At 50.3% G+C, this 26,707-nt stretch overlaps 14 protein-coding genes across 14 annotated transcripts; 7 read left to right on the forward strand and 7 right to left on the reverse strand.

Annotated features, from left to right (window-relative positions):
- Positions 1-282: 282 nt before the first annotated feature.
- On the reverse strand, positions 283-1,827 carry N7489_006119 (phf1/phf2 family PHD finger domain-containing protein; the record flags this gene model as incomplete). The annotated part of the gene is made up of 1 exon (XM_056711869.1): positions 283-1,827. The coding sequence occupies one exon, from the start codon at positions 1,825-1,827 to the stop codon at positions 283-285; it is 1,545 nt and encodes a 514-aa protein (XP_056565584.1).
- Positions 1,828-2,446: 619 nt separating this feature from the next.
- Positions 2,447-4,095, reverse strand: N7489_006120 (CaiB/BaiF CoA transferase family protein; the record flags this gene model as incomplete). Its single annotated transcript, XM_056711870.1, has 6 exons — positions 2,447-2,658; positions 2,717-3,010; positions 3,070-3,574; positions 3,634-3,757; positions 3,832-3,863; positions 3,922-4,095. 6 exons carry the CDS (start codon positions 4,093-4,095, stop codon positions 2,447-2,449), a joined length of 1,341 nt encoding a protein of 446 aa, XP_056565585.1.
- Positions 4,096-4,290: 195 nt separating this feature from the next.
- Positions 4,291-5,098, forward strand: N7489_006121 (riboflavin synthase; the record flags this gene model as incomplete). Its single annotated transcript, XM_056711871.1, has 3 exons — positions 4,291-4,321; positions 4,374-4,496; positions 4,551-5,098. The coding sequence occupies 3 exons, from the start codon at positions 4,291-4,293 to the stop codon at positions 5,096-5,098; spliced, it is 702 nt and encodes a 233-aa protein (XP_056565586.1).
- A 537-nt stretch (positions 5,099-5,635) lies between these two features.
- N7489_006122 (Brix domain-containing protein) lies at positions 5,636-7,029 on the reverse strand (the record flags this gene model as incomplete). The annotated part of the gene is made up of 2 exons (XM_056711872.1): positions 5,636-6,778; positions 6,829-7,029. The coding sequence occupies 2 exons, from the start codon at positions 7,027-7,029 to the stop codon at positions 5,636-5,638; spliced, it is 1,344 nt and encodes a 447-aa protein (XP_056565587.1).
- Positions 7,030-7,235: 206 nt separating this feature from the next.
- On the forward strand, positions 7,236-8,772 carry rrp3 (RNA-dependent ATPase RRP3; the record flags this gene model as incomplete). The annotated part of the gene is made up of 2 exons (XM_056711873.1): positions 7,236-7,629; positions 7,685-8,772. The coding sequence occupies 2 exons, from the start codon at positions 7,236-7,238 to the stop codon at positions 8,770-8,772; spliced, it is 1,482 nt and encodes a 493-aa protein (XP_056565588.1).
- A 283-nt stretch (positions 8,773-9,055) lies between these two features.
- On the reverse strand, positions 9,056-11,037 carry agm1 (phosphoacetylglucosamine mutase PCM1; the record flags this gene model as incomplete). Its single annotated transcript, XM_056711874.1, has 6 exons — positions 9,056-9,916; positions 9,972-10,463; positions 10,524-10,538; positions 10,612-10,756; positions 10,863-10,876; positions 10,945-11,037. The coding sequence occupies 6 exons, from the start codon at positions 11,035-11,037 to the stop codon at positions 9,056-9,058; spliced, it is 1,620 nt and encodes a 539-aa protein (XP_056565589.1).
- A 415-nt stretch (positions 11,038-11,452) lies between these two features.
- Positions 11,453-12,620, reverse strand: N7489_006125 (PGAP3/PER1 family protein; the record flags this gene model as incomplete). Its single annotated transcript, XM_056711875.1, is given in 4 exon segments — positions 11,453-11,616; positions 11,635-12,345; positions 12,403-12,445; positions 12,495-12,620. The coding sequence occupies 4 exon segments, from the start codon at positions 12,618-12,620 to the stop codon at positions 11,453-11,455; spliced, it is 1,044 nt and encodes a 347-aa protein (XP_056565590.1).
- A 670-nt stretch (positions 12,621-13,290) lies between these two features.
- On the forward strand, positions 13,291-14,712 carry rmtA (protein-arginine omega-N methyltransferase HMT1; the record flags this gene model as incomplete). Its single annotated transcript, XM_056711876.1, has 7 exons — positions 13,291-13,382; positions 13,439-13,452; positions 13,530-13,549; positions 13,616-13,725; positions 13,785-14,116; positions 14,172-14,643; positions 14,706-14,712. The coding sequence occupies 7 exons, from the start codon at positions 13,291-13,293 to the stop codon at positions 14,710-14,712; spliced, it is 1,047 nt and encodes a 348-aa protein (XP_056565591.1).
- Positions 14,713-15,293: 581 nt separating this feature from the next.
- Positions 15,294-16,455, forward strand: N7489_006127 (putative peroxisomal dehydratase; the record flags this gene model as incomplete). Its single annotated transcript, XM_056711877.1, has 5 exons — positions 15,294-15,413; positions 15,468-15,516; positions 15,574-15,894; positions 15,950-16,043; positions 16,113-16,455. 5 exons carry the CDS (start codon positions 15,294-15,296, stop codon positions 16,453-16,455), a joined length of 927 nt encoding a protein of 308 aa, XP_056565592.1.
- A 130-nt stretch (positions 16,456-16,585) lies between these two features.
- Positions 16,586-17,625, forward strand: N7489_006128 (uncharacterized protein; the record flags this gene model as incomplete). The annotated part of the gene is made up of 5 exons (XM_056711878.1): positions 16,586-16,768; positions 16,948-17,096; positions 17,239-17,305; positions 17,361-17,421; positions 17,471-17,625. Coding segments are annotated over 5 exons (615 nt in total), but the record flags the coding sequence as incomplete, so codon positions are not given.
- A 33-nt stretch (positions 17,626-17,658) lies between these two features.
- N7489_006129 (putative trimethyllysine dioxygenase TmlH) lies at positions 17,659-18,729 on the forward strand (the record flags this gene model as incomplete). The annotated part of the gene is made up of 5 exons (XM_056711879.1): positions 17,659-17,742; positions 17,795-17,894; positions 17,951-18,433; positions 18,488-18,559; positions 18,614-18,729. 5 exons carry the CDS (start codon positions 17,659-17,661, stop codon positions 18,727-18,729), a joined length of 855 nt encoding a protein of 284 aa, XP_056565594.1.
- Positions 18,730-19,014: 285 nt separating this feature from the next.
- On the forward strand, positions 19,015-20,592 carry N7489_006130 (proteasome regulatory particle base subunit RPT5; the record flags this gene model as incomplete). The annotated part of the gene is made up of 3 exons (XM_056711880.1): positions 19,015-19,328; positions 19,457-19,872; positions 19,934-20,592. 3 exons carry the CDS (start codon positions 19,015-19,017, stop codon positions 20,590-20,592), a joined length of 1,389 nt encoding a protein of 462 aa, XP_056565595.1.
- Positions 20,593-21,169: 577 nt separating this feature from the next.
- Positions 21,170-23,116, reverse strand: N7489_006131 (glutamine--tRNA ligase; the record flags this gene model as incomplete). Its single annotated transcript, XM_056711881.1, has 1 exon — positions 21,170-23,116. One exon carries the CDS (start codon positions 23,114-23,116, stop codon positions 21,170-21,172), a length of 1,947 nt encoding a protein of 648 aa, XP_056565596.1.
- A 647-nt stretch (positions 23,117-23,763) lies between these two features.
- N7489_006132 (uncharacterized protein) lies at positions 23,764-26,136 on the reverse strand (the record flags this gene model as incomplete). The annotated part of the gene is made up of 2 exons (XM_056711882.1): positions 23,764-25,669; positions 25,751-26,136. The coding sequence occupies 2 exons, from the start codon at positions 26,134-26,136 to the stop codon at positions 23,764-23,766; spliced, it is 2,292 nt and encodes a 763-aa protein (XP_056565597.1).
- Positions 26,137-26,707: the final 571 nt, after the last annotated feature.

Genomic DNA, 26,707 nt, shown 5'->3' on the forward strand with positions numbered 1-26,707 from the left:
GTATCGTCGAGTGTCTCATTCAGAGGCGAAAATATGAAGAATCCACACAAAGTCTGTAGAACTCCACGCAATAAGGACGAAATCGTTATAACTAAAGACATGAGAAAGACATAAGATATTGAAAAAAGTAGATTCAGGTTCACGAAACACATCTGAGCATATCAAGCATCCCTCGTTTCATATTGTTGAAGAAAAATTGTCCAGCATAAACTCGTGAAACTCCCCCCATGATTGTCAGACAGTGTATCCCCTGGCTTAAACAAGCCCAAGATCACCAATCAGTCACCACTGCTTGCGCTGACCAAAAGGCGAATAAGGCTTCTTATTCTGAGCCTCTGGGCCTCGGATAGAATGTCTGAAGGTAAGGCAATCCTTATCCTCAGCCATGATGTCGAGATCGCTTGGGGTTAACGGCACCTGGAAGCCCTGACCAGCTTCGGAGTAAGCGCGGTAATCTCCAGGGTCATAATCCGATTCATGCTGGGATTCGGCGTGTGAAGACTGAGACGCAGACGGAGTGGGGGATTGTTGTCGGGATTGGGAGTATGATGACTCGTCGTCGGTGAGCAGGTCAGAGTACGAGGAAACGAAAGAGGCCGTGCGAGCGTGCCTAGCTGCAGGAGCAGCTTGAGACGTAAATCTGCGCGTCGCCCTTGAAGGGGTCTGCGGAGTTGTTGTGGTAGAGGTCTGGGGAGCAGTTGCGTAAGCATGCGTGTGAGAACTTCCGGCGAAAATCTGGCCCGCAGGGATGCCACCAAGAGCCGCTGGAGGAGCAGGTTCGGGGACAGAATCGGAGACCATGGCAGCAAAGGTTTTATCGGCATCCAGGGCAGTAGCTGCGGGAGTCGTGGCATCGGAAGTCTCGCTGATTCGTTGTTTTGAATCCATGGCGTTGGCGTTCTGAGACATGGGTTCTAGATTTTCCCAATCAAGTATTGCAGAACGAGCGTTGTTCTTCGGTGTAGGTTTGGATGCCTGATGATTGTGTGGTATCGCAGGTGACAGAGTGAAATCAGTCACGGGTTGCATATCCGGGGGAAACAGAGGAACCGACGGCCACTCGTTCGAGACTTTAACTACAAGCTGGACTAGCGAATCATGCGAAAGAGAGGACAGATACGCTCGTCGTTCTTCTTCCGTATAATGATTTCCACCAATTTGAGATCCAAACACAGGCTTCTTGGGGCGTCCGACCTTTTTCACTTTCGTTGCATTCTTTCGAGATTTTCTCCGGCCTGCCTGGCGTTGCTCAGGTTTACACTTGATGCAAAACCAATTCGTCTCCGGGATTTCAATGACCTCATTATCAATATTCGGATTGTGGCATCTTTGATGCCAGGGAGCATCACACGAGTCACATAGAACAATCAAATTGTTCGAGGGGCTGTGTCCTCGGTAACAGCCGGTGCAGACTATATTCACCTGACGGTTCAGACGCTTCCGCTTTTTTGCTGCCGCTTTGACAGTTGGCCCCTTTGTTGTCACAGTTGGTTCCTTTGTTGTCACAGGGTAGGCTTCTCGAGCAACTGGCTGAGTAATACGACGGCCAGATCGAGTCCGATTCGAAGCTAGGGCAGCGCTGGCATTTTGCTGACCCGTTTCCATTGCCCCAGCTGTTGTCCAAACTGCCTCTTCCTGAAGCGGTGCTGGTGACCCCCATGTTGCCCAGGGTATATTCTCAGCTATAAGCTCCGAGTGGTATGGTAATGGTTGGATCGCCTCCGAGACTCCCTCATGGTCAAATATGTTGCCCTCATGGACGTTCTGGGGGCACCCGGGGTTGATATCGGGGGCGGGGAGGTCCATAAATGCCGATGAGACCCTCATGGTGAATTTCCTTGCGAATAATGTTCCAAAAAAGGGACTGGGCAAGATTCTCTTCGAAAACTAGTTGATCTTTGGGGTGAAAGAAAAGAACAATGTAATAGGTGATAGCGAGGTAAAAAGGCACTATTTTGTGTCCTTCTAGGGCAGTGCGAGTCTTCCAGCCTGATGCAAATCACGATAGGCACTATAGTTTTTGCTGGGCGGGCAGTTGAACATAGTTGACTCCTCTCAATTCTTTCAACTGGAAGTAGGGTTGAATCGAAGTCGTCGAATGAAAGACCTTTGTATAGAAATCACGTGATATTCCAATGCAACCTTAAATGGATTTCCTCAGTCGTTTATTGACGTATTTTGCATATTGCAAGATGGGATCATATTAACTTGAAACGTAATTTGAAATTCTTATGTATGTATTATCAAAGCTGTTCCGTTTACTTGCTATGGGGATCTGGTGCATGTTTGACTTGTCCTCAATTAGACCACTATGTCCAAGGACACTTGCTCATTAAGTGACCCAAAAACGCTAGAAGGACCGAGGAGCCACTTGCTATTATTTCAAGTTTGCTTATATACAGACCTCGGGAGATGTCATTCATGTTTCTCATAAATAATTCAAAGTTCAGGACACGACTCCCTCATCCTTCAAGCGAGCGATATCTGCCTCCCCATAATCGAGGACACTACCCAAGATCTCATCCGTATGCTGGCCTAAAGTAGGAGGAGGCGTGCGCACACCTGGTGTCGCTTCGGAGTACTTGATAGGCGTGTTGACCAACTTGATGGGGCCACATGCAGGGTGCTCAACTTCCGTCACCATATCTCGTGCCAAGACTGTTAGTAGGGTCAGCACCGCTCTTTTGTCAGATGTGAAGGAAATGGACAGACTTACCATGCTTGTGATTCAGGGTCCCTTGAATGTCGTTGACCGCCGCATAAGGCATACCGCTACCCTCGAAGATATCCAACCACTCCTGCGTGGTCTTCTGCATAGTGGTGCTTTCGATCATACCATCTATCTCTGCACGGTGCTGCACTCGGTCACTGTTAGTGACGAAGCGGGCGTCAGCCTTCCACTCAGAGAAGCCCAGTCGATCACACAACACGCCAAACAGCCTATCGTTGCCACCGCCGAAGAGAATATCACCGTCGCTGGTTTTGTAGCTCCGGTAGGGTACAATGGATGCTGGATAGTGTCAGTTTGATAATTATTACACCCGGAACAAGAGACTGTTCGCTGCTTACGGTGTGCTGTGCCCCAACGGCCGGAATCCTTTTGCCCACTGATAAGTGCAGAGCTTGCCAGGTTCGATAGTGTAGCGACCTGGCAATCACTCAAACAGGCATCGATATGCTGGCCTCTACCGGTCCGACCCCGAGCAATCAAAGCGGCCATGATGGCATTTGATGTGTATAGTCCGGTGGTCAGATCGGTAACGGCAACACCAACCTTGACTGGCGCACCATCCCGAGCGCCGGTGATGTGCATCAACCCCATCTCGGCTTCCACCATGACGTCGTAGCCTGCACGGTTGCTATATGGGCCGGTCTGGCCATACCCAGTGATACTGGCATAGATCAACTTGGGGTTGATTTCCCGCAGCGTTTCATAGTCCATGCCGTATTTTTTAAGTCCCCCTGGGAGATAGTTCTCGACTAGGACATCACATTCCTTTGCAAGCTTGTGTAGAATCTCGACACCTGACTTGTGTTGGAATGATAGACCGAGAGATTTCTTATTTCGGTTGACCTATATCCGTGATTAGTGCCATGATAATCTGTTTCACAAACTTAAGATAAGGCTCGTACAGCGAGGTAGTAGGCGCTCTCGCCAGGGCCCTTTCTGGAAGTATCTTCGTACTTCGCATACGGCGGACCCCAAGCACGAGTATCGTCGCCGCGCACAGGGTGTTCGACCTTGATAACATCCGCTCTATGTTTCGTGTTGTTAGTATCGTAGAAATCATACATTGCAGCTCTTTCATAGCTCTTAAGCTCAACACATACCCTAGATCACCTAGTATTTGAGTACAATAGGGCTAGAACATGTCAGCTCAAATTGTAGACACACAGTAGCGTCTCGAGAGATGTACTTACACCAGCCAAAACGCGTGTCATATCAAGCACCCGAATACCAGCCAAAGGCAGGGACCCGTCAGCTGCAACTGCACTGGAGTAGCTTCGTCCTGGTATTGTGCGCCGCAGGGCATTGCTACCCCAGGACAAGCCCGATCGACGGGCAGCAACCTGAAACCTGAGCGCGACCGTCATGATTATATACACGGAGAACGCAGCGAAACCAAAAATAAATGACGCTCAAACAAAAGCCCAAATAGCAAGAATCCCCAGTTAAATGGGATCTGGGGAAACCGGCGAATCTCCGCCAAAACGCCGACGCCGACACCGCTCGGAGGGGCTGATGCCGAGGCCACACGGCATTTTCCTTGTAGATCATCAACCGCAGCTATGTTCACAGGACTTGTCGAGACGATTGGGAGTGAGTAAATCTTTCATTGAAATAAAGTCAATAGCTAATGTGGTTTTACTAGCTGTCACGGCCTTGGAGCCCATCGACACCTCGTCGAGCGGGGGCGGGGGAACGTCGCTCACCATCTCCGACTGTGAGGAGATCCTCACCGACGCACACCTCGGCGATAGCATCGCAGTGAATGGTATTTTGCTCTTTGTCTATAATACATGGGATATTGTCTAAAAGTGGACTCAAGGGACATGTCTTACGGTCACTGCATTCGATAAGACCTGGTTCAAGGTTGGCTGTGCGCCGGAGACGTTGCGACGCACAAACCTAGGTTCCTTGCAGGCAAATTCCAACGTCAACCTGGAGCGCGCCGTTTCGGCCGATACCCGGATGGGAGGCCACTTTGTGCAAGGCCATGTTGATACCGTTGCGGAGATTCTCTCTGTCACGCCCGACGGAAACTCGTTGGTGTTCCGGCTGCAGCCGCGCGATAGAGATATTCTGCGCTATGTTGTGGAAAAGGGCTACGTGACCCTCGACGGCGCTAGCTTGACTGTCACCAAGGTCGTCGATGGACAGGGCGGATACTGGGAGGTTATGCTCATTGCCTACACCCAGGGGAAGGTTGTCACTGCGGCAAAAAAGCCCGGTGACCTTGTCAACGTTGAGATTGATATCGTGGGCAAGTATGTTGAGAAGAGCGTGCAGGGATACTTTGCTGGTACCTCTGGTGGGGATTTTGCTATCTTGGAGAAGATGGTGAACAGGATCGTCGATGAACGGCTCAAGAAATAGAGCAGAGTGATGAATATGAATCTTCGTCACCCAAAACCGTTGCAATATTCGGGTGGAAACAAGGCAAATTGCATTATACTCGGCTTTCTACGTCCTACAATGAGCTAATCAGTACATTTGGAAGAAGGACCTCGGGAATTTCCCCATTGATCACGGCGAATGAGACATACAGCTAGAAATTTGATTAGTCCAAAGTAGAAAAAGGATAGAGCTCGCAAATGGATACAAGTGAATCGAGTCCGATTTAAGGAACGACGAATGATGAATTTGAAATACTGCATTATATGAAGACAAAACCTGAAAAACGCCTAGATGCCTATCGGGTATGTGACAGTGACAGAAATTTTGGTCCATATGAAATGGATACATATAAGACGTGAAGACGGTGGTAATTTTTGATACAGTCCACCAGTGCGCCAGACAAGCCGGCACGAGTTGAACTCTCAGGTTTGGACTATCGCAAGAGACGGCTCGTCCATCAAGAGATCAAATAGAAGCTTCCGGACAGGGGTGGTGTGGTGACTTCCAAACAGCCACTTACTCCTCCATAGATTCGTCCGAATCAGCTTCAGAGTCGTCATCCGCCGGTTCACCCTCACCCTCAGCGTCCTTCTCAAAGTCATCGTCGCTGAGCCAGTCTTCATCATCCATATCCTCATCCTCATCCTCCTCGGCCACTTCTTTGCCACTGCCCCTAGCCTTGGCCTTCTCCTGCTTCTTCCGCTCAATGTTCTCCTTCTGAAGCTTCTTTCTTTGCTCCTTCTCTTTTCTCCGAACGTCCCAACTCTGGTCCATTTTCCGCATCTCCTTCTCGGATTTCGTAATGAAGTCATGCCACATGACCTTGCCATCGCAGACTCCATCCTCAACCTTCATCAAGCGAAGCCGCAAGCGAGGACCCAGCTCTACGAGCTTTACAGCCCGCTTCTCAACACCGGTGGTATGAGCTGGCTTATCCTGGCCCTTCTCAGCAGCCTTTTGGCGCTGCATTTCCCGCTTGTTCAGGACTCGGCGGGTTGCGCTCTCTTGAACCTCCACTTCGGCATCGGTATCTAGCTCGGTCTCACTTGCTGATGTGTAGCCGGCAGCAGAGGGGTCGAGCAGGTAATCAGCGGCATCTTCTAGCTTTCCAAGGTTGGGAACGGCAGTCTTCTTCTTGTCTCGGTTCCGGATCTCTTTGGGGTCCAAGCGACGGATTCGTTTCGATACACCGGTCTTCTTCGTGGCAATGGCGTAATGACGGAGAGTCAAGATATATGAGTCGCTATCTTTTTCAGCAGGCTCTCGATTGAGGAGCATGACACGGCGGATGGAAGATAGAGGCTGGTTTTGGGGGTTGATGGGAGGGAAGAGGGATTGGAAGATCGTAGTTGTGAGGGTCTCGAGCCGCTTCGGCACTTTGGACTCTTCGGTTGCGTCTGGTGTGGTGAAGTTGTTCATGACCAAGAGGGGCGGCGTCTTGTGGTCCTGTCCGCCACTTTTTGGGCGCTTCATCGATCTCTCAACATCCTTGCACAGCGAATAGTTCTCGACTTTGAAGTGAAGGGTGGGTCCACGGGGAGTAACAGCGAGTCGCATATTTGTGTTGCCCGTTGCGGACTTAGAAAACAACATAAGATGTGTGACACCGAGGGGACCGGTCATAACAGTATAATCTCGCAGTCTGTTGGATTTGCGCTCCTATATTGCTTATTAGAGGGAGCGAGAAGAATACTGAATGTGAATCATACCTTCAATCGCACAGCGGTGTCAGGCTCCATCATACGACGGACATCCTTAACCAACTGGGTCACACTGCTACCAACTTGAGAAGCACCTACTCGAATGACCATAGACTTCGGGGTCTTGGACATTGAGGCAGCGCTGCCCTTCACAGCGGAAGCATTTTGCGGCTTCTGGTGAGTGCGCTTCTTGACACGTTGCTTGGCCATTTTGATGTGAGAGAAGACAAAAATAAAATTGGAAGGGGAAAAGCAATGAATACTAAATCGAACAGCTCGAGGTTTTTTTTCTCCAAAAATTAACATCAGAAACAGCGTCGGATCAACAATCTTGCGGCCCCACATTAAATTATTTTTTGAGATAGCTGACCATCGACAACCAACAACTTCTTTTTTCCATAAAATACAAATCAAATATGCCAATTACCAAGAAACGCAAGGTCGCACACGCGGAGCCTGCTGCACCTGTTGAAGACAGCGACGCTTCATCAAATGCAAGCTCTTCAAGCCCCCAACCCACTGCTGAGAACCCCGACATTGGAGAAAGCGAGCCCCAAGCCACTGCTGATGACCCCAATGTCAAAGATGCCTCCTCCGAGACTGAGCCCAGCGCTACTACCGCCCCTAAAACATTCAAAGAACTGGGCCTGATTGACTCGCTTTGCGAGGCCTGTGACAAGATGGGATACAAGGCCCCTACACCAATCCAGTCGGAATCGATCCCGCTGGCACTGCAGGGTCGTGATATTATTGGATTAGCTGAAACAGGATCTGGAAAAACTGCTTCCTTCGTTCTACCAATTCTTCAAGGTTTGTGCATATTTGACGACATATATCTTCATTACGATCCTAACCAGTCTTCTAGCACTCATGGAGAAACCCCAGTCATTCTTTGGGCTCGTACTGGCCCCAACCCGTGAACTGGCATACCAGATTTCACTAGCATGCGAGTCCCTTGGTGCAACAATCAACGTCAGATCCACCACGTTGGTCGGTGGCATGGACATGGTTCCTCAGTCGATCGCTTTGGGCAAGAAACCTCACATCATCGTTGCTACGCCCGGCAGACTTCTCGACCACCTCGAGAATACAAAGGGCTTCTCCCTCCGCAGCTTGAAGTTCCTAGTCATGGATGAAGCAGACAGACTCCTCGATATGGATTTCGGCCCCATTCTCGATAAGATCCTGAAGGTCCTGCCGCGCGAGCGCAGAACCTTCCTATTCTCCGCCACTTTGAGTTCAAAGGTTGAATCTCTCCAGCGAGCCTCCCTGTCAAATCCGGCCCGCGTCTCGATCTCTTCTAGCAAGTATGCTACCGTGGAGACCCTCCAGCAAACTTATCTCCTTCGTCCTTATAAACACAAGGACATCTACCTTGTCTACCTCCTCCACGAATTCATCGGCCAGTCCGTCATTATCTTCATGCGCACCGTTCATGAGACGCAGCGTGTTGCTTTTCTGCTGCGCGGTCTAGGCTTCGGCGCAATCCCTCTGCATGGCCAGATGTCTCAATCTGCACGTCTGGGAGCACTGGGAAAATTCCGATCGAAAAGTCGCGAGATCCTGGTTGCCACCGACGTTGCTGCTCGTGGTCTGGATATCCCCTCTGTGGACTGTGTTTTGAACTTTGACTTGCCAACCGACAGTAAGACCTATATTCACCGAGTAGGCCGTACGGCACGTGCTGGAAAGTCTGGAACCGCCATTTCTTTTGTCACGCAATATGACGTGGAAATATGGCAGCGTATAGAGGCTGCCATGGGCAAAGAGCTGGCCGAATACCCTGCTCCGAAAGATGAGGCTATGGTCTTTGCTGAGCAAGTGAGCGCTTCGCAGCGTGATGCCATTCAGGCGATGAAGCACTACGACGAGAAGAAGGGCGCTAAGGGCAAAGGAAAGTTCTCGTTCAAGGGCAAGCGAAGTCGCGATGCCATGGACCAGGAAGAGGGCTAGAATTCCATCCTGGCTCATTTGCTTTTCTTGTATATGAATATGGTCTATCTTACGAATTTGGGGCGTTTAAGTATGTAATATGAAAGAATCCATAGATTTCATTACTGCGTCAAAATGATATCGAATATTTTCCTGGACCATATTTCCAGGGGTCCATAGAGTTGAAGAGGTATCCGCTGCCTAAAGTCACAAAGGCCAATGTAATAATTGTAATACAGCCTAGAAACAGTGGTCCCTAGGGGCATTTGTCAAGACCGAAGATCCCATTGGACTAGGGAATCTATTAGGCGCTGCCTGCCTCGCTAACAGCGTTGGCAACACGCGTGGCCAGGTCGTCCGCCTCGGAGCGGCTGGCAGCCTCGGCGTAGACACGGACGGCATCCTCAGTACCGCTGGCACGGGCGAAGCTGCGGCCCTTGTTGTACCGAGACTGAAGAGACTCGATAGTGCCCTGCAGGCCGGGAGGAGATTCGAGCTTACGCTCAGCGTCATACGCCTTGAAAATGGAACGGTCATTGACCTCGACACGCACGAGGCGCGAAGGAAGGTCGGTGTAGGTTCCAAGCCACTCCTTGGGTGACCAGCCCTTGTGGGCGAGGATGGCCTCCACGAGAAGTGCGTCGGACAAGGCATCACCGACAGCCTGGTTAATCAGGTCTGTCAGGGCCTGGAGGCTTTCGAGGGCGTGCTGCTGCGCAGGCGATTGAGGCTCGGTGTTCTTGATGACCTTTAGGGCATTCTCTGAGAAGGTGACGGTACCATGTCCATTGGCCTCGAAGTAGACACCAACATCGAACCGCAGCGCGGCGTGGTGAAGGTGCTTCACACCGGTGTTGGTGCAGATAATGGGAAGCTTGAGGACCTTCTCGATGTAATCTGTGCTTGCACCGTTGGCATAGGCGGTCTGGACAACACCAATCTTCAGCTTCGAAGCAATTCCAGCATTGCGGGCAAGATCGCCAATGAAAGACGCCGCAAGGGTGGCAATACGATCCCCATCCAGAAGACGGAACACGTTGCTCTCGTCTAGGAAGTAGTAAACAAGACGATCAGCGTCACCGTCTAGCGAAGCGCATCGATCAAGCACGGCAGCTTTGGAAGAAGGAGGAGCACGTTGCTTGGTCTTGACATAGTCGGCACCGCACTGCATGAAATGTTAGGTTGATCGAAAGTTGTGTGTTAGGCAGGTGGAAACATACATCGAAGTTCAGGGCGTCAGGGTTGATCACATCATCGTTGACAACCTTAATATCGATTCCAGTGAGGTACTTCATCAGTTCCCTCAATTTAGGTCCACCGACACCGTTGGCGCAGTCCACAGTCAGGGAACCCTGGACCTTGACTCCCCGCATAACCTTCTTGAAGGAGTTTGCAAGCTTCTCATAGTATCCTTGCTCAGTCGGCTCACCGTACTCATATTGTGTTCCAAGGGTGTTCTTGCAGCGAACAACGTAGTGGAGTTGTGGGGTGGTCATGTATTTCAAGTCCACAAACTCGACCTCCGTCGCAGTAAGAGCGGCATTCAGAACACCTACCAGACGGGAACCAGAAGCACGGGTATCACGAGCAAACACAACACGAGCGGGGTTGGTCATCTTCACGTCGATTTCCTTGATAAGTTCATCGTAGACATCGGCGATCTTATCCAATGGGGCATTTGCCAGTCTTGTCGCGTATGCCTCCCACTCAGCCTAGTTATGACAGTGAGTACGTTATTCCAAGTTCGGTCGTTCAACGCAGGCCAATCTTACTTCAAGCATCTCGCCCTAAAGAAAATATAAGGTTAGACTTGTCCTAATGGGGCTGGTACTATAACAGGGGTCAATGGCTTAGACTCACCATGGGGTCAACCAACTTAACACCATTGTCCTCCGCGGGGTTGTGGCTAGCAGTAACCATAACACCAATCCATTGTCCGCTAAGCTTCTTCGACCGTAGGCTTGCAAGCAAGCCCACTGCAAAAACAACGGTGTTGAGGAGGTCGCTGCGCAGCCAGATTGGTCAGAACAAGTCGGCGTCAACAAAAGGATGATCGCGGGGCTGTAGAGATGTGGAGGCGGGGCGGATCAGCCATGTTTGAAGAAACTTACGCTTTCATGCGAAACTATAGCGGAGAGAATGGAAATTAGCCGAGTCTCTAGAGTAGAATGTCCGTTCAGCAATGCGACATACCCCTGCTGTGCCATACTCAAATACCTTGCCCTCGGGCTTTGCGTACTGCAACGCCGCCTCTGTGATCGCTTTCTTGACAGCCGGAGAGGCCATGGCGCAAATGTGTGATTAGTTGTAAAGCACCGTGATAAGTTTCAAGAGGATAGGTGCTCTGAAGCTTCAGGTAAAGTCGAAGTCGAAGAGGAGGGGAGTGCTTGAAACAAAAAAAAAGTGTCTGAGGGGTTTGGGGTGAGACATGGTTTATTGCGACGGCCGTAGCGGTGAGCGAATGGCGGGGAACACAGACCACGGCCCGGTAAAGTACGTGGCAATAACATATTTACCTGCATTGGCGGTCGTGGAAATTAACTGCAACAGTAAACACTCTGGTGGGGAGCACCCCGATCTTCATTACTGCTACCTCCACACATCTAAGCTACAGTCAAGCATGACATATTAACATGTCTATGCTATCCTGGTATATGTATATATACAATGATCGCCCAATTTTGCCAAATTTCGATCCTCTTCACGCCTTCAACCTATGCGCGGCAATATCGTCCTGTGCGTCCTTGATCAGGAACCTGTCGGGAGCAACCGATGCATTAGTCATGGGAAATTGTAGCCCTACGAACGATGAGGACTTACGAGTACCACCAAACAGCGGGGACCACTGTACCCAGATGCCAGAGGCTGTGCGCGTCAATCAACCCATTCCAAGGGGGAAATCGAGCAACTCCAAACTCATGGCCATAATTATCCACGCCACAATCATACCAGGCCAGGCGGCCCAAGACTTTTCAAGTCTTCGATATCGGAAGATACTAAACCCGGTCCACATGAGGTTTTGGATAATGCCAACCACTACGTTCGCGATCATATTGTAGGTGTAATCCCAAGACCAGAAGGTAAGATAACCCACGTGCAGTGTGTATAGCAGAACGCAGATAGCAGTCCAAAACCGACGTAGGGTTGGCCGGTATGGGGTGTTTTCGAGGTCCAGCCGGAAAATTCGAACGACGGCAAGGTAGAGACCGTACAGCACGTTGGCGCCAGCCGCCCAATAGTCCAGCTTCTCGGTCAAGGGGAAATCGCGCATGTGGAATATCATGCTGAAACTCCAGCTTGCAAGTCCAATGTATCCAAACATCATGTAGTATGGGCGGAGCGAGTGCCAGGCGGGGATGGACTCCTGGATACGGGACATGCCGTGCCAGTGGGCGGCGAAGTTGAAGAAGGAGAAGAGCACTGAGAAGGGCTCCTGCATCCCTAGGAGCCTACGGAATGGCCATTTTCCGTGGAATTGTACAATCGGGCTGATCATTGGAGGATCGCGCGAAACTCGACGGTCGGTAATTACATGTTGACAAGTGTAGTCACATTCAGCAGGGCAGGTCCATAGTAGCAAGCGGTGGTGCAGAGCTAGGGAAGTCAGCAAAGCCAAACGCGGGGAACTGTTGGGATGATGATTGGACATACGTAGCACTGAATTGCCGTTCTGACAATTTTCCGTTTTACAGACCTATAGTTGTGAGTTGTTTCCAAGGGTCTGTTGTTCCCGGGGATCGTACCTGGACACATTCTTTGAAGTCGGGGAGATGGTCCCCTAATGACGCGTTGGACTTGCCAATGAGGGAGGCTAGAAACACAAAGGCGAAAAGAGTGTAGAGATTCGATCTTCCTACGCCCAGATTCATTGTGAGCCAGAAGTTTAGTTCCGGGGTCTTGGGCGTTCAACGCGTAAGCTTGGGGAAGAATGACAGATTGGGCGGAGCTCGCAGCGGCATCGAAGAGCCTCCCTCGGTGGTCTTGGCAAGAGCAAGCCAGCTCTTTTTTTACCCCACAGCGCAATTGATCTACTTTGTACGGAGTACAACTTCTATTGAGATGGAATTGACCTTATTTGTCATTTTTATCATATGGCATTATTGCATCTGGGTCTTCGCAGTTCACTCAAAAGAAAAGAGATGGTCAATGGCGCAATTAACCTACTTTAATTATCGAACATCGTCAACTAGTGCTTATTATACTTAGGCTGTGCTGATACCACATACATAGGACGCAGGAACCCATTATTATACCTACAACATTGCAGAACTTCCTAGCTATACAACAATGCCACGAAGATAGCCCTATATAAATGAGGGCAAGTACTATCACGTGTAAGTACACGTGATCTCTTAATACGGCTAGCGCGGGCGGGGATTGGAGTTAAGCTTGGCGGGCGGGCAAATAATCAGAAAAAAAAGTTACGGATCTCAGTTGGACTTTTATCTTTAACATCCTTCCTATTGCTTTCTTTTTTTACTCTTCTCTACTCTTTCTTTGTTTTCTTTGTGACCCGTTACTCCTTTCCGCACAGTCGAGATGGACACCGAATCCGATAGCCCTCAGGGGATCACCAGCAGTGCTGATCGCATGGTTGGCATGGAGCACTCTGAAGTCCGTTACTTCACTAGGTACGTTATTCTTCATCGATTGGGTCTTTTTGAAGTTGATGCTAATAAATTTATAGCTACGACCACCACGGTAATTTATCTTGATCAAGTGATGTCGAATTTTGAGTGTGATTTTGACTAACGATCCTGTTTTTTGGGCTGACACAGGTATCCACGAGGAGATGCTTGTAAGTACAAACTTATTGGACAATTGGTTATGTACGATCTCTAACATTGATTTTCCCACCTTCTAGAAAGATGATGTGCGCACACGTTCCTACCGCGACTCTATCTACCAAAACCGCCACATCTTCAAGGACAAGGTCGTCCTCGATGTCGGCTGTGGAACCGGTATTCTGAGCATGTATGTATCCGATAATAATACTGTGCTCTTAGATCTCCTGTTAATGGTTTATTGAACAGGTTTGCTGCTCGTGCTGGCGCAAAGCACGTCATTGGTGTTGACATGTCCTCCATCATCGAGAAGGCCCGTCAGATTGTCGACGTCAATGGACTGTCCGATAAGATCACTCTTCTCCAGGGTAAGATGGAGGAAGTTAACCTGCCTTTCCCCAAGGTTGATATCATCATCTCTGAATGGATGGGTTACTTCCTTCTGTACGAGTCCATGCTGGATACCGTTCTCTACGCCCGTGACACCTACCTCAACCCCGGTGGTCTCATCTTCCCCGATAAGGCCACCATGTACGTTGCCGGTATTGAGGATGGCGATTACAAGGATGACAAGATCGGATGTAAGCAACGATTTTACCTTGGACTCTTTTTCCCGCTGTACTAACCATTCTTCAGTCTGGGACAACGTCTACGGATTTGACTACAGCCCCATGAAGGAGATTGCTCTTAACGAGCCTCTCGTCGATACCGTCGAGATGAAGGCTCTTGTGACCGATCCCTGCGCGATCATCACCTTTGATCTGAACACCGTCACCACAGCCGACCTTGCCTTCAAGGTGCCTTATGCCCTCACCGCGAAGCGCCCCGACTTCATCCACGCCTTGATCGCCTGGTTCGATATCGAGTTCAGTGCCTGCCACAAGCCCATCCACTTCTCCACTGGCCCTCACGCCAAGTACACCCACTGGAAGCAGACCGTGTTCTACCTCCGTGATGTCCTCACTGTCGAGGAGGATGAGCGTGTTACCGGCTGGGTTGAGAACCGCCCTAACGATAAGAACAAGCGTGACTTGGATATCAGCATCTCGTACAAGTTCGAGACCCCCGATGCTACCCGCGCTGCTGAGGGTGGCTGCTTCTACCGCATGTAAGTTCTTCTGGCATTCTGCTTTGGTTCGTTTGTAAGGTCATTATACTAACGCATCACAGGTGTTAATTTTGTTCCACTTTTCTAATCTGATTTCATTGGGGTGTACAACTGCCCGTTTGCACGATCTAAGTGAAATATCCTCAGTCACGCAATGCATCCTGGCATGGGCATGTATGAAATTGCCCGAGGCGAATCGGACATCTGATTTCGCCTTTGTTTATTTCGGCGTTTAGTTTTTGGGAGGCAGGAAAAGGCATTTTGTGGCGCGAACGGAGGGATATCATTCTGAAGCTCCTCGAATTTCCAGGTAGATACCCGAGTCGATGCTTAGTCTAGCAAACTCCAACGCTCTTCTTCTGGACATGTTTTCCAACGATTCAAAACGAAATCATTGGCTTGAAATTTAAAAAAAGAACCTTCACCGTAAGATCTGCAAGGGGAAATTGTGCCAAGGAGGTGCCCTCGTCGGCAAGCCCACGGGAAAAAAATCCCAAAAAAATTATCAGATCCTCGGCTCCTCGGTGGCCCCCGCAATTACCGGAGCTACTTTAGTCTGCCACTGCGCCTGTTTTCTTTATTTCCCTCACTTTTGACCCATTTTTTTTTATCTGATCTTGTATTCATACTCCCTTCATACTACCATTCCAATGTCCGCCCCCGGAGCTGGTCACGAATTCCCCGCCCAAGAGGTCTCTTGGCAGAAGCGCGATGTGCTATTGTTCGCCAACAGCATTGGTGTCAAGGCCGACGAGCTGCACTTCCTCTATGTATGCCACAAGCTATATATACCTGTGTAGATACCATAATCTAACTATATCCAGGAACTCCACCCGAACTTCGCGGTCTTCCCAACCTATTCTCTCATCCTCCGTATGTCTAAGAACACCAGCGACTTTCGGACAATTGCACTAACTCCGAAACCATTAGCATTCAAACTCACTGATCAGGAGGTGACTGATTTCTATGCCCGCCAGAAGGCAGTCCACATTCCAGGCGTCCCCGACTTGGACCATCGTCATGGCGTCGATGGCCAGCGTAAGATCACGATCCTGAAGCCGCTCCCTACCACTAGTGCAGGCCGCAAGTTTGAGCTGCGCAATAAGGTCATTGGTGTCTATGATAAAGGCAAGCCTGGTACCGTCATCGAGACCGAGCAGTCTATTGTGGATAAGGAGAGCGGCGAGGTGTACAGCAAGGTCGTGTCTAGCGGTTTCCTGGTCGGACAGGGTGGCTGGGGTGGTCCGAAGGGTAAGATTGTAGTTTGATTACCCTACGTAAAGTTTTAACTGACGTGTTCGAGCAGGACCTAGCACCGTCAACTACGCCCCGCCCGAGGGCAGGGCCCCTGACGCTACCCACGTCGTTCAGAGCAACTCGGAGACAGCTCACCTGTACCGGTAAGTACTCAGTGCATATACAAGCCCGGCTTGTATACTTGAAACATCCAGTGCTAACTCCTTGTCTAGTCTCAACGGTGACTACAACCCTCTCCACGCCACACCAGAGCCCGGTCAAAAAATGGGCTTCGGTGGTATTATTATCCACGGCCTTTTCAGCTGGAATTCCGCTGCGCACGGGATTCTGCGTGAATTCGGTGGTAGCAACCCCGCCAATATGAAGGAGTTCCAGGCTCGCTTTGCCTCGCCCGTCCGTCCCGGCGATAAGCTTACCACTGAAATTTGGAGAATGGGTAATATTCAGGATGGCTATGAGGAGATCCGCTTCGTTACCAAGAATGACAAGGGTCGGGTTGTGTTGAGCAATGGCCGTTGCCTGTTGAAGGTGACGGGAGTAAAGAGCAAGCTGTGATGATTTATACCGAAGCTCAGTTCAATTGCATGTAATTTCCATTGCAAAGTATATACAAATGGTTTTTTTTCTTTTTCTTCTTAACCCTGTGCCATTTCGTAATGAGACTATTTATCCATGGATGTTATAGTTCATTTATTTACCCACACGTGACCGCAACCTCGGCTACAAATTAAATTACTTCCCCGGATTTGTCCAGGCACTGCTACACAACTGCTTGTCCTTGACCCTAGCACCCCTTGTTCTCCATATCAGCCATGAGCTTCACCTGGCGCACAGCACTCAGGCTGAGTGGGCTGTGGAGTCGCGCTGGGTAAGATCTCCCATTCATCTTGTATTGAACATCCAACGCTAATATCCTCTCCGGATTAGACCCAGGGCCCTGAGACCCCGCTGTTTCCCCGCTGGTGAATTGGTATGGATTCAATGCATTATACGCCCTGGAGCTGATTATAAAAAACTAACTCGATCCCTTTGTTCTGTTGTTCATAGACAACTGGCCACCGACATGTCACACCTGGTTCCTCAAGATTGCTGAACACGAAGATGGCCTGGAATGGTCGTCAGTCTGGTAGGACCATGCCAGATATAGTTACTTTCCCAGGTAAAGCCAAAGATGGCCGGGAAGTTGTGCTAAATTTGTAAGTTTGTTATACCTCCAAAGGAGCTAAATAGTTAGCAACTAACTTGCATTTTATAGTGGTCGGTTTTTTCTCAGGTTAGTGACCAAGGCATGAAACTAGAAGCTTGACCCCTTATTGATGACTTGCTGTCTATGACTAGAGAGAACTGCCAGTGTCCTAAATGTATTCATCCGGATACGATGCAGAGGATAAGCGACACATTCTCGGTAGGAAATCTCACAGCTCCCCGTGACTACATTTTTTCTGATACTACTCCTACAGATTCCGCAAAACGTTAAGATAGAGTCAATTGAGCACAATGATAATATGGTTGAGATCAAGTGTGAGAGATGGCATGCATAACTTTGACCCCTTTACCATCGCTAACACAGCCGCAGGGTCTGATAACCACTTGGGGCTTTATTCGTATGATTGGCTTTATGCACATGCGCAGAGCGATGTTTACATTAGCAAAACCAATCCGGTTTCATATCCTACAAGGATTCGGTATGTTACTCAAAGCCAAAGGGTCAAAATCAGAGAATGAGGTTGACGCCATAGAAGGCGGTTCTCTCCAGTTATGGATCCAGATCAGAGTCCCAGAGTCAAATATGACGATGTTATGTCCGACGATGAATCTCTTCATATTTGGTTGAGTCATATTGTAAGCTCGTTCTATCTTGGCTTCTTGGTCAAACTCGCTAACATATATGAAGTGGGATCAAGGATTCTGTTTTGTTGACGACGTTCCTATCAACCCAGAGGCCACTCAATATCTCATCGAGCGGATTGCATTCATCAGGAACACCCATTATGGTATGTACCCTAGACCCGAGATTCCCCAATGTCTCATTCAGCTAACATAGCTTCAGGTGGCTTTTGGGACTTCACAGCCGATTTGACTTTTAAAGACACGGCATACACCAACGAATTCCTGGGTGCTCATACAGACAACACTTATTTCACAGATCCTGCAAGACTTCAGCTCTTCCATCTGCTATCCCATACCGAAGGATCTGGGGGAGAGAACCTGCTAATTGATGGATTTGCAGCCGCACAACAACTACGCGACGAGAGCCATAAGGACTATGTCCAATTGGTAAAGCATAGACAGCCGTGGCATGCAAGCGGGAATGAAGACATCTGCATCCAACCATCTGCCATGGCACCTGTATTCTCCATACACCCGGACATGGATAAACTGTACCAGATCCGCTGGAACAACTATGATCGTGCACCGAAGACCAATTGGTCCGCATCAGAGCAGACCTCATGGTACCGCGCTGCGCGCCATTATAACGAGATCTTGCAGACCAGAGAAATGTGGACGAAGCTAAAACCAGGATCAGCACTCAGTAAGCCTTTCGTGCCATTTTGATGGCCCCTTCAGCTTACATGTTTTGTCTTAGTTTTCGATAACTGGAGAATGTTGCATGGCCGCTCCCAATTTACTGGAAAGAGGCGAATGTGTGGTGGCTACGGTATGTACTACCTGAGAGCACTCCTTTCATGTTCTTCTACTGACGAAGTGCTAGTCAACAACGATGACTACATTTCTCGACTTCGTCTGCTCAAGTTCGGCCGGAAAGAAATGCTGGACAACCTGGGCAATGTCAAACTGAATTCTCGGAATCCTTACTACTTCATCTAGATTCTGTGCATTACCTGGCACAAAATAAATCGGCAGAAGACATTCACAACGTACAGACCAAGTTGATTCAAGTAGATAGAATCAAATCGCACTTGATTATAAACGTAGATCACATCACGTGATTCTCTATGGCTGACGTTGTTGGAGCTCGGCCACCGACAGCTCTTCCTCCCAGCAACCTTTTCTCATCTTCCCCATCACTTTCCGAATTACCGACCTCCTGTCTTTTCATATCTGAGTTTTTGTTTTCTTTGATCCCATAATTCCCAATTTCTCGATTCCGCCATGTCGACTCTTGAGGATCTCGACGACCTTGAGCAGGAGCAGAGAGACAAGAAGCAAGACCAGAACGATGGCGATGGCAAGAAGCCCGAAGGCGACGGCGATGCCGATATGAAAGACGCCGACAAAAATGATGAAGAAGAAGAGATGCTGGACGAGGATATCTTGAACTCAAGCACGGCAGACATCGTTACGCGACGGCGGATGCTGGAGAACGAGATGCGAATCATGAAAAGCGAGTTCCAGCGTTTGACGCATGAGCAGAGCACAATGAGGGAGAAGGTGAAGGATAATCAAGAGAAGATCGAGAACAACAGGTGTGCATTCACTCGTCCCCGTATTCGCTGTTCTGCAAGCCCGCGGAGCTTGATGGCCGACTTGCGGATCGGCGAAAAGACGCTTTACCCTCAACAGTCTACTGACATTTCCATCTGCGATTACCTAGACAACTACCATACCTTGTTGGAAACGTCGTCGAGCTATTGGATCTTGATGTGGAGGCAGAGGCAGCAGAGGAAGGGGCTAATATAGACCTGGATGCCACCCGCGTAGGCAAATCCGCTGTCATCAAGACCTCCACCCGCCAGACCATCTTCCTTCCGCTCATTGGCCTTGTTGACCACGAAACACTGAAGCCCGGTGACTTGATCGGTGTCAACAAGGACTCATATCTCATTCTGGACACACTACCGGCCGAGTATGACAACCGTGTCAAGGCAATGGAGGTCGACGAGAAGCCTACGGAGAAGTACACAGATATCGGTGGTCTGGATAAGCAGATCGAAGAGATCGTGGAAGCCATCGTATGGCCTATGAAGGAGGCAGAGCGCTTTAAGAAAATCGGCATCAAGGCCCCTAAAGGTGAGTTACTTTCTCCGTTCGTCTGTACTCCAAAGCTAACCTATTCATTTCCTTTCCCCAGGTGCTTTGATGTACGGACCCCCAGGAACCGGTAAGACGCTTCTGGCCCGTGCCTGTGCCGCCGAAACGAACGCCACATTCCTCAAGCTCGCCGGACCCCAACTGGTGCAGATGTTCATCGGAGACGGTGCCAAGCTTGTGCGCGACTGCTTTGCCCTGGCCAAGGAGAAGGCACCCTCCATCATCTTCATCGACGAGTTGGATGCCGTGGGTACCAAGCGTTTCGACTCAGAGAAATCCGGAGATCGTGAAGTGCAGCGAACCATGCTGGAACTCCTGAATCAATTGGACGGCTTTGCCTCGGACGACCGCATCAAGGTCCTAGCGGCAACCAACCGTGTCGACGTACTGGACCCTGCACTCCTGCGTTCCGGTCGTCTGGACCGAAAGATCGAGTTCCCCTTGCCGAACGAGGAAGCTCGCGCCAACATCTTGCAAATTCACTCGCGCAAGATGTCCGTCGAGGACAGCGTCAACTGGGCCGAGTTGGCTCGCAGCACGGACGAGTTCGGCGGTGCTCAGCTCAAGGCTGTTTGTGTTGAGGCTGGTATGATTGCGCTCCGGAAGGGCCAGAGCAAGATTGGTCACGAGAACTACGTCGATGCTATCGCCGAGGTCCAGGCTAAGAAGAAGGATACCAACATGGGCATCTATGTCTAGATTAGATCGTCTTGCTTTTTATGCCTCGATCCACACGTCCTTCTCTGCTTTGTTGCCTCTTTTTGATGTCTCGAGTCATCTCGTGTATGTATGCTCCCTCGGCTTGAGTGGAAGCCGGTAATTCGTTATGCATGAATGGCGTGGACCTTATTATTACGATTTTCTTTATTCCCCCAAGTAAACGGCATTTAATCATTTGCCGCGCCGTGACACTGTCTATATGGCGAAGCTCTACTCGTAGACATAATAGATATTCAGATTCAAAAGTCTTGTTTGATCGCCGTGCATTGTAGCGTGTAGCTTATATCAACAACTGCCACTATAATCACATACGCATAGTGAATACCGCAATAGCCTGGATAATCCCAAGGACAAAAAAAAAAGATAAAAAGACACGCAAAGATGCAATGGTCATAAATCCATACCAACAACCGTGGCTCATCACACACACCAACACACCTTCCACCATGAGTTTTATGTAGTAAAGGAACAGGAAAGGAAAAGAAAAAGGAGAAACCACAAAGTCAAAGACATAGAAAAAAAGGCACTCTGGTCAGAAATGTCCCAGTTCTAAGCCCTAATTCTTACCTTGGGTATCCTTGAGAGTAACAATGCGATTAAGCACCAATTTCTCATCAGTAGACTCGCGATCCACAGCAAAATACGCAACACGCATACCCTGGAAGCGAATAGAGTGCTTATTCTCGCCAGGCTCCCCAGCACCCTCCTCCTTAGGCCACGGCGCCGAGCGAGAGATATTCCGGAATCCAGTCTCAACCATAGCATCCTTGAAGATCTCCTCGGAGTCAGGGTTGATATCAGCGAGGAAACCAGCCGGGTGGGCAGACGGATCCTCTGACTTGAAGAGCGAGTTGAAAGCGCGGACCTCAGCGCGGATGGGGCTGTTGTGCGCGGGCGACTCGCCGATCCAGTGGATGAAGGACTTGGGTTTGACGGGGGCTTCGCCTTCGGCGGGTTTCTCGTATTTGGCGTGCACGCAGGTGACCTCGCCGGTGGCAGGGTCTGTTTCGAAGGAGGTCGCCGTGATGGGGTAGGGAACTTTGAGGAGGCCGACTGTCTTGCCTGGGGCGAGGCGGAAGTAGTCTGGTGAGTCGACAGCGCGGAAGTCGGAGCGCTCAATGTACACTGTCTTCGTGAAGGGGATGTCGTGGGTACCGAAGGCTGGGTCCTTGGAGAAGGGGCAGTCGATGAGCTCGAGGTGGTCTTCCGGGAGGTCGTCGATGATGACCTTCAACGGCTCGAGGACGACCATCAAGCGTGGGACTGTGGTTTCGAGGTACTGGCGGACGATCTGCTCGAACTTGGTGACCTGGACGTTGGTGGTGTTCTTTGTTACGCCGAGATCGTTAACGAATGAGAGGATCGCGCCGGGGGGCACACCACGACGGCGCAGCGCGATGAGCGTGTACAGACGTGGGTCGTCCCAGTCGCGGACATGTCCTTCCTTGACGAGCTGGATGATCTTGCGTTTGGATAGAACTGTGCCGGTGATGTTGAGACGGCCGTACTCGCGCTGGTTGGGGCGGTAGACCTCCAGCTTATCGCAGAGCCACTCGTACGAGACGCGGGAGAGCTCGAACTCAGTTGTGCAGAGCGAGTGCGAGATTTCCTCAATGCTATCACACAAACAGTGCGCGAAGTCGTAGGTCGGGTAAATCTTCCACTTTCCGCCGGTGAGGTGGTGCTGCTTGTCCTCACTGCCCATGATGCGCCAAGCGAACAAATCCCACATTTGCGGGTTCGGGTCTGTGATATCCTGCTTCATACGCAATGCTGCCTCACCAGCCTTGTATTTTCCGTCGCGCATGGCGCGGAATTCGGCCATGGACTCCTCGATGGGTCGTGTGCGGTGGCTGCATGCGAAGCGTTCTCCGCCGCGCTGGCCGCCCTCAACCTCACCACGCTGGGCCTTGATCTCGGCTTTGGTGCAATGGCACACATATGCACCATCACGCTGGATGAGGTCCTCTGCAAGCTCGTAGAGGCGGTCGAAGTTATCGCTGGCGTTGGTCTCACGCACAGGTGTGAAGCCAAGCCATGTCACAATCTCCCGGATGGCGTTGTAGTAACGCTCCTCCTCGCCTTCTGGGTTGGTGTCGTCGAAGCGCAGGATGCACTCGCCACCGTGGTACTTCGCAAATCCAAAGTTGATTGCGATGGCCTTGCTGTGGCCGATGTGAAGGTATCCGTTAGGCTCGGGCGGGAATCGCGTGCGGATCTTGGGTACGGTCTCGGAGAGGGGCTTTTCCTGGTACACGTCGTGCAGGAAGCCGACCTTGAACATGGCCTGGGGGTCCCGGGGCGCAGGAGCCTCCTTGGCCTTGGGTGCCTTTGGCTCTCCCTTTGATTTGGGCTGGTCCTGTTTTGCTGCTAGCTTGGCTGCCGCTTTCTTGGCCGCTGCGGCCTCTTTCTTTTCCTGACTCTTGGACTTCTTGGGTGGAACTGTAGGCTCGGTGGCCTCCTTGGGCCTCTCGGGCAGGTCGACGGGCTTCGCGGGGTCCATTGCGACGGATAACTATTGTGAAAGCGAATGTGGGGGATATTTTTTTCGCAACGAGGGGCTCTTTGTATTCAATGCTTATCAGTTGACATTCGCTTATCGGTCCGATTTAGCCCGGGATGAGTCATCTTCTATCCTGCCCGGGCTGACAGATACCGCCCTGGAGCCCCTTGACGCCACATTCTCCAGGTGTCGAAAGTGACGACGTAGGGCGAAAGGGCTATAGGGCTACCTGTTTTTACATATAAGGTGCGAGTCATTTGTATGCTGTCCAATTATTATTACGTGGCCAATTCTGTGCAAATATGGTACAAGGAGTTCGCAGACTCAAATAAGACAGAAGAAGAACAGTGCACATTACCCTTCCAACGACGCGCCAATAATGATATAACAATGGAAGATAGTTCGATGACCAAGATTCAAAGAGTATGAAGTCATTACGCGGCGCCATCTCCGTCCATCTGACACAGCAGCGCGTGTATCATTAACCCTGTAACCCTGTACAATGAGATGAGAACCAGCGAACTGGATGATCGAAACGAAATGAAATGGAAAAGAAGACCAGATAAGAAAAAGAAAGAAAACAACTGTGGGGTATATGGCGTAGGGTATATGTAGACAAGAAATGAGAAAAAAATTGAAAGAATGAGTTAGAAAAGTTGTTTAATGTCAACGAGCTCTGAGTTGCCCGGACGGTCACGCTCCATGTGGAACCACCAGTCACGGCCGGCTTTGTGGTTCCAGGTTCCAGTGCAGGTGTCCTTCTCCCAAGGTAAGGCCGAGCCCGATGCACTACTTGTAGGCATGAGCGGTGTCGTGGGTGTCGTTGGTGATGTGCCCGTCATAGATCGCCCACTCAAGCTTCCCCATCCAAACCTGGAAATGCTGGATGAAGGCGACATGGGCTCCTCGGGAGGTGGGATGGAAGGGGTTCCGCTGTTGAAGCAGTTGACGCCTACTCCGGCAGCATATGACAGTGACTGGTTCGAGGCTAGCAGTTGCTTCCACCCAATCAAGCCACCGTCTAACTCCTGACCAGGGATATCAGGACGGAGAATGAAGTGGGGAATTGATGCGCCCGTTGCAGGATCCCGGAAACCACTACGGCCCATCAGGGTTGGCATGCGGAACTCGTAGACCGTTTTGGGGCCGTTGTGGTCATTATCCTTGTGTTTGAATCGCTCGCAGGCAGCCCAGATCCCGTAGTCGTCCATTTCCTGGTCCGGCTCGTCTTCGAATTGGGAGTTCTGCGCATTGTCCGGCACATACGAGTCGGAGTAATCTTGGATCAGAACTGGCATGCCGGCCTCAGTGTCCTTAGCGGCCATGTCGATGAACGTTTGGGCACGAATTCGAGCTGAGGTCAGATTGTTCCCCGCTGGTAGCGCGAGCGGTCGAGTATTCACGGAACCGTGGGAGCTGCGAGGCAAGCTGTACCGGTCTGGTCGGAGTAAGGCTTGGCCCTTTAATATAGGACGGCAGACAGCCTGGAGCGCACCTGGGGGCTCCACGTCGGAGGGTGCACGGAGAGCTTCCAATTGAGGGAAACCAGCGGAGATGATGCTTTGGGCAAGATGATAGTTGGGGGTATTGGAGGGTTTTGTGGGCTTCTGGAAGGGGAGGGTATCGAGCTGGGTGAGGGCTGTGCCTGGGTCTGGGCATGCCACATCCCAGTGGAGATATTTTAGAGTTGATGAGGCAAGGATAGGCTGGAAGATCATATGATCACCTGGCAAAGTTGGGCACTTTCCGGTTTGGACTATCTTGAACCGTTCAAGTCCTCGTAGTGACGCGAGGATTTTCGAAATGACTAGCAGTGACTCGACGTTTTGCTCGATCAGGACGAGTGTCCTGAGGGAAAGTGATTCAGGTCGTGAAGTGTACTGCGAGAGGCCAGCATCTGTAATCCCGGGCAGGTTCTCCAGCCTTAATGACTCCAATGGTGGCAAGCACATCAATGTGTTATCATCAAAGGAGTCTTTGTTGAAGGAGGTAATGCAAAGGTTTCGCAACGAGGGAAGAAGGTTGAACATGCGCAAGGAGATGCTGGGCTCCAACGCACCATTCCCGTTCAAGCCATAAAGCATCATTGTCTCCAGGCTCGTCCACGAGGTGTGGTAATTTAGAAACTCGAACATTTGGGAAGGACCCAGACTCCCAGGACAGGAGTCATCACGCGGGGACAGCTCCGATACTTCTGCGGGCTCGCCCAAAACCCATGTGTGCTCTTTGAGCTTTTTGCGGGTCGACAGAGCATGGGTCAGACGGTCAAATTCATGATGGTACGGGATAGATAAGCCCAGCAGGCGTTCCAAATTGGGGCACACCATGACCACGGATGCTACCAAGTCTCGGTACTCTTGCCACTGCGGGCCCTGTTTTGTCGTGGTAAAGAGCAGATCTAACTGAGGCACGCGTAGCTCATATACAAGGTTGGCCAGCAACTTCCGTTCGCGGAGGGTTCGTCTCAGGAGCTTCAGGCGACTCCCTCTCTTCAGACGATACTTCTTGAGTTGGGCGGGGGAGTCATTTCCAACAATGTGTATACTGTGGTATCTAGTATGGTATATTCAATCAGCAAACAATTCTGGTTTTCTTGATGACCTTCGATTAATCAAAGGGAGGTCTCAAACTCACAGAGGGCCTCGAACTGCCTTCTCCCAAGACCGACATGTCAAGGATAAGGCGTGTAAGTCGCGTTGAAAACACGTGGTGCATCCCGTCTGGTGCTGCCCTTTGTGTAACTCCTCTAAATGGTTGATTATCACTTCATAGACCTCGTGCGGTATTCGGCGTTGAATCGGTTCAGTTAACTTGGGAAGAGAATTGACAGAGTCGCATTGACGGTAAGATGAAGAGGGTGAGGATGGGGAATATGTGGTCGGCGCGGTTGAAGTGGTGTAGTTGGTTCTGTAGGATGATATCGAGGACGTTCGTGAATGAACGGTATAGTCGACATGGTTCTCGGGAATAGAATTGTAAGATACCACAGGGGTCTCCGTTCTAGTGGCGACGACACTCATTGTGAATCTGCGCTGGCATCGGAGCAAACGACGCGATACAGGAAAAAGCAATGTCAATTCCCAATAGGGAGGTGGAGGGGTTCGGGAATGTAAGGGGGAGTTCGGGAAATGGCGTAATATGTAGAGATCGGCAGATACCAGCCGTTTTTTTTAAAGTCACGACGCACGTATTGAACAATCTCAAGAAATGAGATGAAGAGACAGCCCTGGAGAGGAGTTGGAGTAGAATGGATATGTGAAAATGAGAAGGTCAGAAACGCTCTAGCAACTAACATGGAAAATCAGGAAAAAGAAAAATAGGAAAAAAGAAAAGAAAGACAATTGTCAGTCGATCTCCCCCACATCAGGAATGAGTTGAAGGTCCCCGTGGACATACTGCAAGCCGTGCAGCAGTGCCCAGTAGAAGCGGAGCACCGGATGGGGCGGTTCAGGGGTTGGGGCCACATACAATTTTTATATATACGGACCGGATAAATAGAATTGTGGTTTTTATGTTACAATATACTCTGTAGCGACTTGTATGATGTACAATAAGAACTACAATCCTCTAATATCCCTACAATATACACAG

The sequence above is a fragment of the Penicillium chrysogenum genome, assembly GCF_028827035.1.
Source record: "Penicillium chrysogenum strain IBT 35668 chromosome Unknown utg000004l_segment0_segment0, whole genome shotgun sequence".
Classification (NCBI taxonomy): domain Eukaryota; kingdom Fungi; phylum Ascomycota; class Eurotiomycetes; order Eurotiales; family Aspergillaceae; genus Penicillium; species Penicillium chrysogenum.